The sequence below is a fragment of the Myxine glutinosa genome, chromosome 5 (assembly GCF_964187855.1).
Source record: "Myxine glutinosa chromosome 5, kmMyxGlut1.1, whole genome shotgun sequence".
In the NCBI taxonomy this organism is placed as follows: Eukaryota; Metazoa; Chordata; class Myxini; order Myxiniformes; family Myxinidae; genus Myxine; species Myxine glutinosa.
Window position 1 is genome coordinate 3,820,755 of NC_136265.1, and position 19,005 is coordinate 3,839,759.

The 19,005-nt window shown below is 47.3% G+C and overlaps 1 protein-coding gene across 5 annotated transcripts in view; it reads right to left on the reverse strand.

The window, feature by feature from the left end:
* Window positions 1–2,428: 2,428 nt before the first annotated feature.
* The window catches only part of ALDH16A1 (aldehyde dehydrogenase 16 family member A1), an 89,811-nt gene continuing 73,234 nt past the window's right edge, over window positions 2,429–19,005 (reverse strand). For all 5 annotated transcript variants that reach the window (XR_013623395.1, XM_068117943.2, XM_068117945.2 and 2 more), the window contains one exon: window positions 2,429–3,007. Coding sequence is in view for 4 of the 5 variants with exons in the window: in XM_068117943.2 (XP_067974044.2) it covers window positions 2,837–3,007 (171 nt within the window). In the remaining variant the exon portion in view is untranslated. The remainder of the gene's footprint in view (window positions 3,008–19,005) is intronic.

Sequence of the window (19,005 nt, forward strand, 5' to 3'; positions counted from 1 at the left end):
ATCAAGCCACTTCTGTCACCATGTTTCAGACGCTCGTATAAAAGGACACGGAGCGGTTAGTAGTTCGAGCAATCCATGTTCCGCGTCCGGCACTCCCGGCCCGGAGGTGACTCCGGAAGTACATGTGCACAGTACACTGGGCGGTGTTATCAACACAAGCCAACACCTGTAACACCTATCTTCCAATGGTAAAAAAAATCCTTCAAAAAATTCCTGGATCGGGAAAAATATCCTGAGGTTCACCAAAAACTAATCAACTCTTCCTTATCCCAAGGGCAATCATCCCACCAACGTTCATCCAAATCCGTTCAGAACTTTTCCAGATATCTTGTTCACAAACACACACACACACACACACACACACACACGAGTGAATGCATTACTCCCTGGCGGGAGTAAAAATGGACAGGCCTAATCCCGGCACGTCTTGCAACCAGGCCATTGAATTTATTAATTTGAATTGGAGTCAATCCCTGCATGTTGATACGGATAGGTCTAAAGAACCCTCTCTTGGAAGAACAGCCTCTGCAGTATGGATCCCGGTCCTCAGGGTGGTCAGATCAGTGTCGCTAACCAACCACCTCTTCGTTTTCACAAATGAACTTTTTGCCATAATTATGGATCTAGAAGGGGTAATTGAATTTAACCCTCTCAGTGCGGTCATCCTCTCTGATTTGCTTTCTGTGTTAAAGGCTTTGGAATCACTGCAGGATGGTGGCAGATATGACCTGGTCCTTGAAGTGCTTCACTTGTTGAACATTGCGAGGTCGAGCGGGTCAGTGATCGACCTGTGCTGGATCCCCACACATGTGGGCATTGGTGGGAATGAGCCTTGTGATCGGGTGGCAAAGCAAGTCCTTAAGAGTGAGTGATCAGGTGGCAAAGCAAGTCCTTAAGAGTGAGTGATCAGGTGGCAAAGCAAGTCCTTAAGAGTGAGTGATCAGGCGGCAAAGCAAGTCCTTGAGAGTGAGTGATCGGGTGGCAAAGCAAGTCCTTAAGAGTGAGTGATCGGGCGGCAAAGCAAGTCCTTAAGAGTGAGTGATCAGGCGGCAAAGCAAGTCCTTGAGAGTGAGTGATCGGGTGGAAAAGCAAGTCCTTAAGAGTGAGTGATCGGGCGGCAAAGCAAGTCCTTAAGAGTGAGTGATCGGGCGGCAAAGCAAGTCCTTAAGAGTGAGTGATCGGGTGGCAAAGCAAGTCCTTAAGAGTGAGTGATCGGGCGGCAAAGCAAGTCCTTAAGAGTGAGTGATCGGGCGGCAAAGCAAGTCCTTGAGAGTGAGTGATCGGGTGGCAAAGCAAGTCCTTAAGAGTGAGTGATCGGGTGGCAAAGCAAGTCCTTAAGAGTGAGTGATCGGGTGGAAAAGCAAGTCCTTAAGAGTGAGTGATCGGGTGGAAAAGCAAGTCCTTAAGAGTGAGTGATCGGGTGGAAAAGCAAGTCCTTAAGAGTGAGTGATCAGGCGGCAAAGCAAGTCCTTAAGAGTGAGTGATCAGGCGGCAAAGCAAGTCCTTAAGAGTGAGTGATCAGGCGGCAAAGCAAGTCCTTAAGAGTGAGTGATCAGGCGGCAAAGTAAGTCCTTGAGAGTGAGTGATCGGGTGGAAAAGCAAGTCCTTAAGAGTGAGTGATCGGGTGGAAAAGCAAGTCCTTAAGAGTGAGTGATCGGGCGGTAAAGCAAGTCCTTAAAGGTGAGTGATCGGGTGGCAAAGCAAGTCCTTAAGAGTGAGTGGGAAGGAGGAGGAGGAAGAAGAGGAGAGGGGGGGAGGAGGAGGAGGAGGAGAAGGAGGAGAGGGGAGGAGGAGGAGGAGGAGGAGAAGGAGAAGGAGGAGAGGAGAGGAAGAGGAAGAGGAGAGGAGAGGACAAGGAGAAGGAGGAGAGGCGAGAGAGGAGGAGGAGGAGGGAGAAACAGAAAGAGCAGAGGGTGCAAGGCCAGACAGGAGGCAGTAGAAGACAGAGATTTGTCTGCGATGGGCCCCAAGACAACTTCATTGCAGGACATTCCAATGATTTTGAAAGCCATGGTTTCCACGGCATGAAGCGACCTGGCACAAGGGCGGCGGTAACCTTACACTGTGGTTCAAAATAATATTTCGTTCGACACCACGTCGACCCAACTAAGTTTAGTCAGTTCTTGAAGCAAAAGGAAATTGGTCACAAAGGCCGAATTGGGGTCTCGAGGACGATTCCACTAGGGGGTTTACCCGACCATACCTGGGGCAGGAAGAGACAGTTGGATGAACCTTTGATCAAAATCAATTAACTGAATAATTAACTTCATGTTATCGATTATTTTATGACTATAGAATAATAACGTTTATGTTATTAAAAGTGCATTTTCCAAAGCTTTTAAATATTTATTTATCAAAAGTAAGATTTTTTTTTTTGATGATAAAAACGTCGGAATCAGAAAGCCCTGCAGTAACTAGGCCCAAAGCCTGACTGGACAGCACACTTTAATGACATTTTCAGTCATTTCCTCTGCACATAACGTCATAGTATTTCGATCCTCAAAAGATTAATCTCTCATTTGAAAATTGAAATTGGTTGGTTCATGTATAAAATAATTCATCTTTTAAAAAATCAACAGTCCTCTCTGTACTCCATGTTGAGCAAATCGTAATCATCGGTGAATCCGTGCCACGTGAGTCGGAAACCTAAAGAAAACACTTTGTGCTTTGTGAAAGGTCCAAATTAATCCATAAATACATTTATCACAATCTCCTCAATTTGTTTCATCAAGATTTGGAGAAGCAAATGTGCTTTTGTTTTTTATCAAAATCCAGAAACCCTTCCATCATCTCCCACATTTCCCAAAATCATTCATTTTAGACTTCCTTTCCACCTTCAGTTCCCAAAAAAGCCTCCACAAGGCAACACAACAGTCTTTGTGCGTGAAGCATGGTGAAGGAGCCGAGTGTGGGACAGGCGTGTATCCGGCGTCCAGGCCCAGGGACACTCCACTCCGCTCCAGATGTGTTTGGGGCCGCAGGCGGCACGCCGGACATCCATGCAGCTCTGCCCATGGAACAGGAGACAAAACGTCGGTGAGCAGAGTGTGACCAAACTTTGTGAAACATTCCAAAGGATCGAGCCAAGCATTCCTCATTGCATCGACGTGTACAGAAACTCTACGAGCAGGGTACATTTTACCCTGCCCTCCCCAAATCATATACAAAGGCTCTTCTGGCCATTATCTCTGGCACCTTTTGAGCTCGGGAGCTGATATTTGGACATGACAATGACCAAGTAATTTGGCTGCAAAGGCTATTTTTGATTTATTGATTAATCTATTAATCGATAAATTATTTAATTATTCCATTAATGACGATTAAAGAATTTTTTTAAAGCGACAGATTCAGATGAAATGGTGGTGGTTTATGGATTCCATTAGCCAATTGATAAATTATCGATTAATGAGATATTAAATTAATTTTCAAAAAGTTACAGCTTCGGATGAAGCACTGGTGGTTTAGGTAGCTATTAGCCAATTGATTAAGAAAATATTGTGTGATCTTTATTTGTTGATTTTAATTGTGTCCATATGTTTTATACCTCTCCCACTGCCCCTTCCCATGCCACCCCCCCACCCCCCCCAAAGCCTTCCGCCTCCCACAGATCTCTCGATGTCCCTGCTCTCAGATGTTGTTTGTGTTCCTCCTCCTCTCGCCCCATCTTGTCTACCGCTCCCCATGTCATATGTTTTATGTGTCGGTTTGTCTTTCTGTGTGATTAATGTTAGCTCTTTCACGAGCCTCGATCTTGTATAAAAAAAAAAAAAAAAAAAAAAAAATCTATTAATCGATAAATTATTTAATTGTTCGATTAATGACATGATTAAATAATTTTTTTAAAGCGACAGATTCAGATGAAATGGTGGTGGTTTATGGATTCCATTAGCCAATTGATAAATTATCGATTAATGAGATATTAAATTAATTTTCAAAAAGTTACAGCTTCGGATGAAGCACTGGTTGTTTAGGGAGCTATTAGCCAATTGATTAAGAAAATATTGTGTGATCTTTATTTGTTGATTTTAATTATACAATTAATCAATCAAATATTGTCCACCTTTCCCTCCTAATATAGTCTTTATGAGCTGCACGGCGGTATTGCCGGTCACTGAAGGCACCCCGGCAATGCCGCGCTGTAGGATATTTATTTATTTGGAATGGGGCCGGTGTACTTTGAATGTATCTGTACTTGTTTTGTTTGTTTTTATGTGGATTGTTTTGTATGCTACATGATTCTCAAGGCACTAATTACATTATTCATATTATCGTGATCATCGTCATAATGAGGTCCATTATCGTGACATAGGTGTTTCCATTATTGCCTGGGCATAAAAAAATAAAAAAAAATAAAATATATATATATATATATACAGTATATACAGTCACGTGAAAAAGTAAGTACAAAACCATGTAAAGTTTTGACTTTTTCAACATATTTCAACATACAGCTATTCGATCTTCATTTCAACAATATTGATAGATAAAGGTGATATAATATAACAAATATCATGAAACATTAACATTTTGTAGTCCATTGTATAATTTAAATAAACATAAATGCAAATGTCGCATGTGGAAAAAGTAAGTACACCCCTACATTTATCACTACTTCAAATACCTAAAATTAGAATCAGGTGCACCAGCTCAGGTGCACCAGCTCAGGTGCAAATGATTAGAACATCGTTAGAGAGGATCTTGGAGGAACCTGTCTTATTTAAACCTCAGACATTTCGTTTGGTTTGCTCTTTGTTGTTGAAGTGTGCGGCGTCACCATGTCTAGATCAAAAGAGCTCTCTGAGGCCTTCAGAAAGAAGGTTATAGATGCCTGGGAAGGGATTTAAAAAGATCTTCAAACAATTTGAAATCAATCATTCGACTGTGCGGAAGATCATCTACAAGTGGAGAAGATTCCAAACAACTGCCAACTTGTTCAGGCCAGGCCGCCCCAGCAAGTTCAGCCCGAAAGCAGACCGCAAGATGCTGAAAGAAGTCTCTAAGAACCCCAGAATGTATCACGGGACCCATAGGTAGCTCTTGCCACTGTCGATGTCAAAGTGCACGAGTCCACCTTGATAAAGAGGCTGCACAAATTTGATCTACATGGGAGGTGTGCCAGGAGGAAACCTTTTCTGTCCAGAAAGAACATCAGGGCAAGACTAAAGTTTGCCAATGAACACCTAGGCAAAGACCAGCACTTCTGGAACAATGTGCTCTGGACAGATGAGTCAAAGGTTGAGCTATTTGGCCACAGTACCAGAAGACATGTTTGGCGAAAACCAAAGACAGCATTTGACCACAAGAACCTGATACCAACTGTAAGGCATGGCGGTGGCGATATTATGGTTTGGGGCAGCTTTGCTGCATCAGGGCCTGGGCAGCTCACCATCATCGAATCTACTATGAATTCTTCATTGTACCAGAGGGTGCTTGAGGATAATGTGAGGCCATCTGTCGGAAAGTTGAAGCTCAACCGAAGGTCGACCTTGCAACATGACAATGACCCTAAACATACCAGTAAACCCACCAAGGCATGGCTGAAAAGAAAGAAATGGAGCGTTCTGAAATGGCCAAGTCAAAGCCCGGATCTAAATCCCATCGAGATGTTGTGGGGGGATTTGAAACGAGCTGTGCATGCAAGAAACCCCTCAAACATCGCACAGCTGAAAGAATTCTGCATGGAAGAGTGGGCAAAATTTCTCCCAGTCAATGTCAGAGACTGGTAGACGGTTATAAGAAACGCCTACTTGAGGTTGTTTCTGCCAAAGGGGGCAATACCACCTGTTGGAGCCAAGGGTGTACTTACTTTTTCCACATGCGAAATTTGTGTGTGAATGGAGTGTGTGAATGCCGGGGGCAAACAGTTTGAACATTTGAGGGATTAATATGTTTATTATTGATATGTTTATTATTGATATGTTATTATTGATATGCTTGTATAATCAATAAAATACGTTTTGTGAGCACGTTTTGTTTTTCATTACTGTATACCTATCTTTTGCAGCCCCCTGTATATCTATATTGTTGCAGATCTCCAACGTCGGCCTTCCCCTTACCAAGGGGGGATTAATCGCCTTGTCTTTTTACTAGCCGACGCGATCCGGGGCTATTACGTTCCTTCCGGTCAGCGCTGAATAGGGTGGTAGGTCGAATTGGTCCTATTACCTAAGTACCAGCGCCTTCCGGGAAGCAAGGAAATAACCCCACCCGAACCACGGTTTCAGTGGACACGCCGAGCGAATGCGAGCCGCGATTCGGGCCGTTAACGGGAACTAACCCGATTGGAGCGGTTCCTGATCGTGCCACGCTTACCCAATGGAGAAATCACTAAGACGGTCGAATTAAGAGGAAAACAGGAAGAACAAGGAATTTATTACACACTTTGTACAAAGAAGAGGAAGAAGAAGCAAAAATGTACAGTGAAGAGGAAGAAGCAGATACACAGGGCAGCCTTATACTTATCCCCTGGACATGGGCCTGTTCACACTCAGTCACACTCTAAGACTCACTCACACGGTGTTTATAGATGGTCAGGCGATGGTCCCAAGGATCTCGTTCACAGCTCGCTCCGGTCCCCGACTCGTACCGTGGAGGCGATGGTAGACGGCAGGCAAGATCCTCGCATGTCGGTGGCGTGGATCGGACAATTACATCGGGGAAAGGTAGGCTGGCTAACGGTTACGTTGTGGCTCACGGCCGCGTATGTAATAGAAGGACAGGCGCTTGATACACGCTCCCCGTAAGCCCACAGCCAAATTCCCACCGAGCCCTTGCAATCGATCAGGATAGCACGTCTCTCCCAATAGTTCACAATGGCGCTTTCCCCAGCGAGTCCTTGTAACCAACAATGCAATGCGCTCCAAACAAGTCCTTGTAACCAACAATGCAATGCGCTCCAAACCAAGTCCTCAAGTCCTTTGCCACTGCCGTATGCACGTGAGTCCTCTAGTCCTTTGCCACAGCCATATGTACGCGAGTCCTCCAGTCCTTTGCCACTGCCGTATGCACGCGAGTCCTCTCGAAGTGCTTTGCGCGCTGGGTTATATCGCGCCGCTTCAGCCAACCCTCTCGAATCTCCAGCCACACTCTTACCACGCCCTATCAGGCCATCTCACCCGAGCCCTGGTTGGTTATTGGGGTCTTACCGGCTCCGCCTTTGATGTCTGCTTGACGTGGCCACACCCCCGACCTCGCGCTCCGCCCTCTTTTCGGGCCTTACCTCATGGCATCTGGGCTGGTTCGAGCGAAAGCCCGAGAGCAGCGAACGCTACTGGCAAGCAAGGTGCAACAACTGCGAGCATCCTAATGCGAGGGGCATTGGGGTGCAGACTGGATGGTATGCAATGGAGTCGATTGGAGGGAGGGCTGCAGAATGAATGGGGCCTACTCTTATCTGTTTTACACAACGCAGATGATAACGAATGGAAATGGCCTTATCTCACATATACTCAGAAATAACTAACGTTCTAAGGTGACCTACGTGTTGCATGTGGCCCAACTATGGGGTGCAACCTTTAACCTTTAATTATGTTACCTGTGTGGGTTCTCAAAACCACAACACTGCACCCCTCCTTTGCCAGGCTCATCCCTAAGCCGAACCCACATACCAGTGAGCCCGACCGGTTCTGATGCAAGGGTCAGGACTACTTTTTAACAATTAGTGTGACACTTAGGTGTGGTTACCCTCTACATTTAACCTAACACCCTGAGTGCAACAGTTTTAAACACTAGATATGTCCCACCTACTGCGTTGTGTACTAACTAATCAGACTCACGCCCACAATTAACTGAATTACGGAATTCTTTTCAAACTACACATAAAGCCGGTGGGGAGCATATTATTTACAAGACTACTAATTATTTACAATACTACAACCCAGGACCTGTTTCTTTTAAGGGAAGAGAAGGAATTTTGAAAAGAGGAAACACAAATGCAATGCACTGCACCAATACACCATACACCAATATGCACCTAAATAAAAAATAAAAAAATGCACAATCATCACACATGCACAAAAACCATTTCATAAACCATGAGGTCTTGTGCTTGGCTGGCTGCTGGGCTGCGACATCTTCCTGCACATGTTCTTCGGTGTACCATCATCAAAACCTGAGATCTGCTTGTCCTGACACACCAAAGATTAATAAAAAGGCACAAACCGTGTCCGCTTTTTATTTCGGCCAGCAGGGCCAGCTTAGGTGGACCGACTGCATGGCATTGGGGCCACTTAAAAAAGTGGTCCGCAGGGCAAGGTAATGTTTGCCGCGATTGTCTGCCCAGGCAAAGGTGCCAGGCCACAGAACGTGTGGTCCATATGGTGTACCGGTGCAGGCAGCAGGCAGCAGGGTGCAGCGCAAAGGTGCAGCCGCACCGCTCAGGGCACCTGCACACTCCCCTCAACAAAGAAAATGGGTCCATGGGTGGGGAGGAAAGACAAAGCAGAGGTTAGCGGGGCAAGGGTGCAAGGGTACACGTCATCACAAGGTAATGCGACATGAGGGGCGTGGGCGAGCGAGCGGAGAAAGCTCGTCCCTACCCGTACGTGACCCCCCCATGTCAACCTACTCTACCCTTGCCCCTCCCCGTATTTACACAATTTACAAATTCGTCTCTACCGTCTCGTCTCCCATATCTCCCCCTAAACCAAATTCGTCCCCAATCCCTCCCAAGAAGGAAGGGATAGAATCACACACAATGTCTCACCCACGTCATGACGCGTCTTTCCATCCGAACATTTGCAAAAACCCGGTGTGGAGTTCTGTGACCTCGGTGAGTGGATGTGTATGGTGCGAAGAGATTTCATCCTAGCTATCCTTCTAATTGACATTAACTCTTTACTCTACCCGGGGTCTTGCCCTGCCAATCCAATTGGCCTCTTTACACTATGTGGTTCTAAAAACCAATTCCCATTGACCATCCTGTGGTGCCTACCAAATTTGGGGTCTCACTCCCCCATTTTTTCTATCTGTGCCCTCGCACAATTTCGGGGCTGGGTCGTGTGGCTCTACCAGCAGGTCCTACTTACCTGCGCACCTCCGCCACTGAAGTCGCCACCCGAGCTTGCCTAGCTCCTCAACTACCCTAACCTGGGGAAGGCCCTCCTGGCTCTCTCACCCCACTAATGCCCTCTCTGGCATTGGGCTACCCGGGTCCTTCCCTTGGATCCGCGGGCCCCACTGAACAACTCCCGACTACCCTAACTGGCTCCCAGAGCCTACCTGCGGCCTCACCTGGCCGACAGACTACCAGTGGCGGAGTGCTCATTTAACCATACTCACTAATTAAGCCCACACGCCCAGCCATCTCCACAGACTTATGCACCCCTCAAAGCAACAACTTGCTACTACTCACACCACAGATGTCAATATCCAACAATTTACCTACTCCCTCTCCCTAACTTAAAACTACCCACCCCAGGTATTCGTGAAGGGGTCCATCTTCCCCCATCCACTCCTTCGCACCATGCACTCCACACCACTCATTCCACACACCATTTACTCCAAACCATTTATTCCACACCATTTATTCACTTGCACCCCATGCAAGTCAATCACTCAACACACTTACACACATCCTCAATACACCACTCATACACTTTCTCCGGTCATCCCAGACCATTGCCTCATTTGCTCACTCTCACCACAAAGATTCTCATTCTCAATTCCTCATTTGCGCCTAAAGCGCATCCTCATACTCACACACACAGCATCATCTAACTATCTCCTTCCCTCTAATACTTGTGCTTTCCCCGTCTTCCCTTCCACTAAGCACATCCCTCGTCATTATCAACCAACTAATCTCTCTACGTCCCCTCTACCGGTACAAAAGTCACTACTTAAATCTCACGTTTCCTATGGTCATCTCTAAATCCCTAACAATATCCTAGCCCACCCTGGCTAGTTCACACTGCCAAACCCCATACTCTAATGCTCCTCTGCCCCAAGTGTGTGAGGAATGGTGAAACTTCCATTCCGACACGCAGAGTACCATTTCTCAACACTATTGCTATTCCAGTCCTCTATACTCGAGCCTCTCGGGGTGGAAATACATTTTCACAGCTCGGCTTCGCAAAGCCGAGCAATGCATACTGGTGGCCTGTCTCCTGTTAGTTGGGTCCGTCCGGCATTTTCGATTGTGGGGAGGAGGCATACTCGGCCCGAGGTTCCAGGCGCCATCTCGGCGCGGAGCCTTCCGGTCTCCGCCACGATGACCCAACCTCCCCCGGCCGGAGCACCGCGCCCGCCAGGGGGCGAAGGTCCGACCTGGCCGACCCCCCCTCAAACCGTGCCGTTCGCCTTTTTCGTCAAAGCGCGGCACCGACCATACAGGGCGGGGACCAGCCCAAATCGTGCACGCTGCGGCGTCAACGATCCCCGCCGGCCCCGCAGCACACAAAGAACACCACGCCCCGGGAGCTCGCGTCGGCTGTACGTCGGCCTAAACGCTGTCCCGGTCTGCGTCGATGCTCGGATCTCATTCTCACATTCACACGCGACCCTTTCTACACTTACAAAACGCGGCGCTCCAGCGCCTCCCATACATCCCACACATTGTCACCGCACTCGCTCGTGCATACCACCCAGGCACACTCATTCTACTCGCACACTCTGTTACATACTTCTCTTCCACGCACTCCTCTTGTGCACTCTCTCCCATTACATCCTCTGTAACAACCATGGGTGTGCACTCCTGCATACACCCACTCAGCGCACACCTACCCACGGGTGTGCAATCTCCTGTCACACACCCAATCACGCGCTCTGGTGTGCATTCCCGCACACGCTCCTCAATCAACTCACACTCTGTCGCACTCACTCCCACACTCCGTTTCAACACACTCTTCCCACATACACTCCGTTATACATTCACTCTCACTCTCGCACTCTCCTGTTACACACCCGCGCTTCGGTGCACACTTTTTTCTCACCCGTGCGCCATTCGCTTCCACACAGCGCACCACGGACCTTCCACAAGCGCCCGGGTGACGTCGCGATCCCAAGCGCGCGAAAAATCCTTTCGCGCCAAACCTTTTCGCGCCATACACAATCCTGCTCACCTTTGGGACCCTTTTCCGCAGCAGCGTCTGCAAATTCTCATTGGGGTTAGACAGCACGACATCATAATGCGAATGCAGACTTTGTATGCATTCCATTCCTTTCTTCGATAATTCCTCTATACCTGCCGTCTCCTGAACCCCAATTTCCACTATCATTTATTTTTCCTTATTAAGCTCGACGACCGCTGGCGCACATAAAATAAAATTTTCCAATTCAGCGGTCGTCGGCTTTTCTATTCCCCGTGTCGCGATTTCTACCCCGGTCCACTTAACTTCGCTTTGCTCCACCTCGCTTTCCCCGCATTCCTCAAGTTTCCCCACGTTCCCGCGACCGCCTTGGCTTTCCCCGTGTTCCTACCCCGTCGCATACCAATGTGCCTTTCCCGCTCGACCTGCGGTCAATGTTCTCCCCGAATTTTTTTTATGTGGCCACCCATTCGGTTTTCAAACCCCGCTAACCCGTCCTTCATTCCTTTCATTTGATTCTCTCGGGTGGCCATCCTGTTTTCCAACCCCGTCAAACCCTCGTTCATTTCTCCCATTTGGCCACCCACGTCCTCCAATTGGGCCCCCAATTTGCTTTCTAACCCCCCCAATTTGCTTTCCAAGTTATTTATGTCATTCTTTTAGGCGTCAATTATTTCCCTCTTTGATTTGTCACTCCGGGCATCCAATTTTTCTGTCAATTTACCAAATTCTTCTCCCATATACGCCCGGAGTTGCATCATAAAAAGGCCCATATCTATTGGCGCTGCGGGCTCGGCTGCCACGACCATGTGCGAGGCGCCGCCATTTTCTACACCTGCAACCACAACTGTTGCACCCTCATCAGTGTCCTCTTCCATTTCTCCCAATTGTCCCAAATCTTCCCGGGGATCCTGGGTTGACTCTAATTCCTCCTCTTCTACCCCCACCGGCATCCGACCGCCTTGGCTATCCATGGCACGATTTAATTTGAGTTTCTAATAAAATTTAGGCCGCTCGTAATTTTGAGTGCGCTAGGCGCACTTCGGGTCAAATCCCACTCCTGACACCAATTGTTGCGGATCTCCAACGTCGGCCTTCCCCTTACCAAGGGGGGATTAATCCCCTTGTCTTTTTACTAGCCGACGCGATCCGGGGCTATTACGTTCCTTCCGGTCAGCGCTGAATAGGGTGGTAGGTCGAATTGGTCCTATTACCTAAGTACCAGCGCCTTCCGGGAAGCAAGGAAATAACCCCACCCGAACCACAGTTTCAGTGGACACGCCGAGTGAAAGCGAGCCGCGATTCGGGCCGTTAACGGGAACTAACCCGAATGGAGCGGTTCCTGATCGTGCCACGCTTACCCAATGGAGAAATCACGAAGACGGTCGAATTAAGAGGAAAACAGGAAGAACAAGGAATTTATTACACACTTTGTACAAAGAAGAGGAAGAAGAAGCAGAAATGTACAGTGAAGAGGAAGAAGCAGATACACAGGGCAGCCTTATACAGTCTTATACTTATCCCCTGGACACGGGCCCGTTCACACTCAGTCACACTCTCAGACTCACTCACATGGGGTTTGTAGATGGTCAGGCGATGGTCCCAAGGATCTCTTTCACAGCTCGCTCCGGTCCCCGACTCGTACCGTGGAGGCGATGGTAGACAGCAGGCAAGATCCTCGCATGTCGGTGGCGCGGATCGGACAATTACATCGGGGAAAGGTAGGCTGGCTAACGGTTACGTTGTGGCTCACGGCCACGTATGTAATAGAAGGACCGGCGCTTGATATGCGCTCCCCGTAAGCCCACACCCAAATTCCCACCGAGCCCTTGCAATCGATCAGGATCGTGCGTCTCTCCCAATAGTTCACAATGGCGCTTTCCCCAGCGAGTCCTTGTAACCAACAATGCAATGCGCTCCAACCAAGTCCTTGTAACCAACAATGCAATGCGCTCCAAACCAAGTCCTCAAGTCCTTTGCCACTGCCGTATGCACGCGAGTCCTCTAGTCCGTTGCCACTGCCGTATGCACACGAATCCTCTAGTCCTTTGCCACTGCCGTATGCACGTGAGTCCTCTAGTCCTTTGCCGCTGCCGTATGCACGTGAGTCCTCTCGAAGGGCTTTGCGCGCTGGGTTATATCGCGCCGCTTCAGCCAACCCTCTCGAATCTCTCGCTACACCCTTACCACGCCCTATCAGGCCATCTCACCCGAGCTCTGGTTGGTTGTTGGGGTCTTACCGGCTCCGCCCTTGATGTCTGCTTGACGTGGCCACACCCCCGACCTCACGCTCCGCCCCCTTTTCGGGCCTTACCTCGTGGCATCTGGGCTGGTTCGAGCGAAAGCCCAAGAGCAGCGAACGCTACTGGCAAGCAAGGTGCAACAACTGCGAGCATCCGAATGCGAGGGGCAATGGGGTGCAGACTGGATAGTGTGCAATGGAGTCGATTGGAGGGAGGGCTGCAGAATGAACGGGGCCTACTCTTATTTGTTTTACACAACGCAGATGATAACTATTGGAAATGGCCTTATCTCACATATACGAAGAAATAACTAACGTTCTAAGGTGACCTGCATGTTGCATGTGGCCTAACTATGGGGTGCAACCTTTAATGATGTTACCTGTGTGGGTTCTCAAAACTGCAACAATATATATATATATATATATATATATATATATATATATATATATATATATATATATATATATATATATATATATACACACACACACACATATATATATATATATATATACACATATATATATATATATATATAAAGTAATGACTTGCGGTTGGGATTAAAATCAAATGAATCCATTTTTAGTTCTCCAACCTTTAATGAGCAAACAAACAACTGCGCTACGTTTCGATCAGCAACACGGATAAACATGCATCCACTGACCTTTCTCAAGAGTAAAGCAAAACAACTCTATACCCTCCCTTATACAAGGATATATACCTTATATAAGGGAAAAAGGGGTGGGGACACCGAACCACCAATCAATGCCCTTCTGGAACAACTCGTGCCATTCAAATTTAAACTGTCAATCAAAACCATTGAAACAACTGAAACCACACCTTTGGATGTTACATCAAAACAAAATGTAGCATAATTCAAATAAATCGATGAAAATAAACAAGATGATTAATTGCTTCAAGTGATGGTGGTAACTTAAACGAATTAAGCTAAACGGATACATCGCAAACCTAAAGTGAGAATATATACCCAAGTGACAGCAACAGAGGTAATAATTTATATGCTTGGTGACGCAGTTTCTCTGGTACATTTCTGCATGAGAGGGCCAAAAGCTACTGGTAAGTCCAACACTTCCTCTGTGAGCGATACAACAGACTCCTCCACATGCCATGTCTCCAAAATCCTCCTTCTTCATTTACTGGGGGTTGCACCCAAAATGCTGGCATTATCCCATAGGGGAACATGGCCAGCCTTCAGACCATGTTTGGCAATGGCAGATCTCTTTGGAAAGTTGCACTCAAAGGCCTTGAGGTGTTTATTGACCCGTTGTCTTAATGTTCTCCGTCTCATCAATATATTCAGCCCCACAAACACAGGGAACCCTGTATACCACCCCTACCTGGTCATTCCTTGGAAGTTCATCCTTAACATGCATTCGTGCCTGTTTCATGGTGAACATAGGTTTGTAACTTACCCTCACTCCTGCCAATTTTAACACTCTGCCAATCCTTTGGGACACCCCCCGGCACAAAAGGCAAAACACAATAACCTTTTGGTTGTTCCTGTCGGAAAGACCTGTTGCGAGGCTTTGCCAAGATCGCATCCCTTTTTGGTACTAATCTGTCCAGGTAGCCATTGGTCTTCAGTACATCTTGTAGATGTTTTACCTCTCTCCTTTTATCTTTGATTGTCGATGGTAAATCACGTGCTCTTTTAAGGAGGGTGTGCACAACAGCTCATTTGTGGTCCATGGGATGGCAAGAGTCAAAATCCAAGTACCGGTCAGTGTGAGTGGGTTTCCTGTACACGGTGATGTTCAAATTTCCTCTTGAACCACTTGTCACCCAGGTGTCCAGGAAAGCGATGGATACATTCCATTCCTTTTCAAGGGTGAAACTAATGGATGGAAAGGTCTTCCCAATAGCCTCATGTATGATACTAATTGACTCACTGGAATAGATGATAAACGTGTTGTCCACGTAACTATACCATACACTTGGCTGTGTTATGTGAGATGGGATGGTACATTCCTCCAACTCCTCCATCACCATGTCTGCCACCACAGCAGATACAGGAGAGCCCATGGCGGTACCAAACACCTGTTTATAATATATCCCGTTAAAAACGAAATACGTGGAGGACAGGCAAGCATTGAGAAGACGACACACATCTGTGTGATTTAACATGCCACCTGCCTGTTTCCAGGAATTGTCTTGCAATAACTGCCTCCCGGCCACCTCGACCGCCAGAGCTATGGGCACGTTAGTAAACAAAGACACCACATTGAAGGACACCATGGATTTGTGTGGTTTGATGGTCACATGCTTCACTTTCTGAGCAAAATCGGAGCTGTTGCGTAAAGTTATCTCTGTTTCTCCCACCAAATGCTTAAGAATGTTAGAAACCTGGACAAAGCATATGATGGTCCATTGATGCATGAGACAATGAGACGTAGAGGAATCCCTTCCTTGTGTACTCCCCTCATCACACAGATGTGTGCATCACACACTTGCTGGCCTTTGTGATCACCAGGTCGGTGGTATCAGCGGTAGTTTCCAATTGCTGTTCCGGTTACTTTTATTTATTGTTATAATGCATGCCGATTGTCTGGCTATGTGTGTGGTGCAGTGTCAAAAGGAACAGAGGAGAAATAGCAGAGGCAATTACATACAGGGGATTTACCATGAATCCCTAACTAATTAACATAACCCCACCCCTCGTCATGGGAACAAAGATACACTCGTACATGACATACGATCCAACGGATCCCCACTTATGGTACATGGGGTTTCTTCCTCTTCATCGTGACATTCGGCGCATGGTAATCTATACACTTCTACCTGGCCCGATGGTATTCCATTGCCTACCCCCCCACAAACGTAACAATATATATGTGTATATATGTGTATATATGTGTATATATGTGTATATATGTGTATATATGTGTATATATGTGTATATATGTGTATATATGTGTATATATTATATATATATATATATATATATATATATATATATATATTGTTACGGATCTCTACGTCGGCCTTTCCCCTTAAGAAGGGGGGATTAATCCCCTTGTCCGTGACTGACCGACATGAGTTCTGGGGGTCCCAACGCTCCTTCCGGTCAGGAGCAGCCAGGGTATTTGGTCTACAAAAAGTCCCAAGGACCTGAGTGCCACTCCTGACCGTGAAGCAAGGGAGGGACTCCCGCTCGAACCCCGGTTTTAGATGGTCTAGTTGCCGAGCGGTTTTTAGCAACCCGAAGTTCGAGTCATTAGCATTCACTAAACCCGATTCCGAAACGTTGGCCAAATCGTGCCACAGGTATTCAATGGGGAAAAGACAAAGACGACGGATGTGAAGAAGAGAAGACGAAGGCAAAAGGTTGGAAATACGACTATAATTTATTACTACTATTTACAAGACCAAAGAAACCAAGGAAGAAGGAAGGATAATAAAATAATGTAGAAAGGGGGACGGACCAGAAGGACACAGTGCAATTCTAGCTTAACTATACAGCTTAACTTATTCCCAGGGACAAGACACACAGAACAAACTCACGTACACAAAAGGATGGAAAGGCAGGGATGGTTTGGGACGGCAGAGGAGGGTCCAGGCAGATGGTAGGCGTCGAGGTCCGGCTCCAAGCGCGCGCTCCGATCCACGCTTTGGGGTCGAGGCGAAAACCCGGCAAACACAGCCTCGCGTCTCACCGACCGGCAATAGGGCCTCGAGGGTATCGGCCTATTGCCGCAATACAGGCACCCCCTCACGTCTCTCTCTCTCAGTCCTTGCTAGATCACGCCTCTCGTTCATGCCTTCTCACCGACCTTGTACCTACTTTGTCCAACTCCCATGAACCTTCAAGCAACTCCCTTCACAGAACTCTCACTTCAGAACTCCCTCTGCAGAACTGCTCGTGGGGCTCCCTCACTCATCTCAGGCGCATCTCTCTGGGGGACTCAGAACTCATCTGCTTAAGCAGTCCCTCTTGACGCATGCGCCCCCGTTTTATATCGCGCCTCCACCTCTTTCCGCGAGCTCTCTGGGCACGCCTACCGGGTCGCTACTGCAGTGCCGGTTGGCTCGCACGGCCTCTTTTGGCTCCGCCCTTGATGACGAGGGCGGCCAACGCCCTGGATTCGGCGGCTCCTCCCCCTCTTCTCCGAGCCCACCTCGTGGCTAATGGAGTCGCGGTGGAAAACCGCCCAGCAGCTGCGGCGAAAACCCAAGCCCGAAGAAACAGCGGACTGCAGCAAAACCGCGCAGAGGAATTTGTAATGCGGCTGACAAAAGGGGATTCCCATGAAGGTTCTGGGGAAATTGAAAGGGGATGCTACCTATTTGAATTCGGCTGCAATGGAGTATTAATTAATGGAAGACAAAGCATAACCTAATACACAGAATAAGGAAATAACTGTCAACAAGGAGGAAATTTATGATTGGCTAACGTGATTGTATATGACCTAACTAAGGGACGCCCTATGACCTTTATACACAACAACTGGAGGAAGGAGGGTGATATCTTACAATTTATTACACAAAAAAAAACACAATTCTCATATCCACAACAATATAATATATATATATATATATATATATATATATATATATATATATATATATATATACATATACATATATATATATACATATACATATATATATACATACATATATATATATATACATATATATATATACATATATATATATATATATATATATATATATATATATATATATATATATATATATATATATATATATATATATATATATTGTTGTAGGTGACGGGTCGCGCCTCCCGGCACGGCCGTCCCACGGGTGCAACGCCAGCTGGTTCGACACAGATCTCGGGTTACGCGCCTCTATCGCGATACCAAATTACACCTGTGCCTTGCCAGTTGGGGAGACACCCGTCGCTACAGGTTGGGTTTTGTCAGAGACCGAGCGAAGTCTGCCGCAACCTGTAGCCAGCTTGGTTTTAATTACAAATCGAGCGGATTGCTCTTCAATGCGACACAGATGAATGCAGTGCGGCAACTTCCATACGAATCAACCAGATTTAATGGGGGAACATTAGGGTACACAAAACAAGCAAGGCGTTCACGATAACATTATAATTCAACTATGAGTAATAACCCGCTCTTATCTAGGGAGCTACGATTAAGGGTTTCGCGGGGTGACCCTAACGAGATAAACCTTAGGCCTGGACAACATTCATACAAGACAGGGGGTACTTGGTGGTGTTGATGGACGAGAGGTGAAGATGTGAAAAGGGCGAATGCAGCTCGTAACAAGCCGATGTCGCCGGATTCGAAGGCCCCACTTGGGCCTGCAGTCTGCCAAATGGCGGCCCGCCCTAAGCGTCGCGAAATGGCGGCCACCGGCTCTCCTTATCGGCCACGCGATCAGCACGATTGTCGAACTCCCTTCTTCCGAGAGAGAGAGAACTCCGTTATTCTCACTCGCCTTGGTGGTTCTCGTTCTTCCGGTTGCACTCGCTTTCAACCCAACCGTTCAGCAAACACATGCACAGCTCACTCCAAGTGCCCCGTCGAACCGCCGCGTGCTTTTCAGCTGCGCGCGCAACGTCACCATATGGCGCACGCAACGTCACCAAATGGCGCCCGCGATAACCCGCCGACTCCTCCACGCGGCAGCTCAATGCTCTTTTATCGACGTGTTAACATCCACCGTCGTCCGTCGATGTTCAACGCCTCGTTCGACCACGCTATCGATGCGCGCTCGCTCCCGTTCACTCGGGCTGCAAC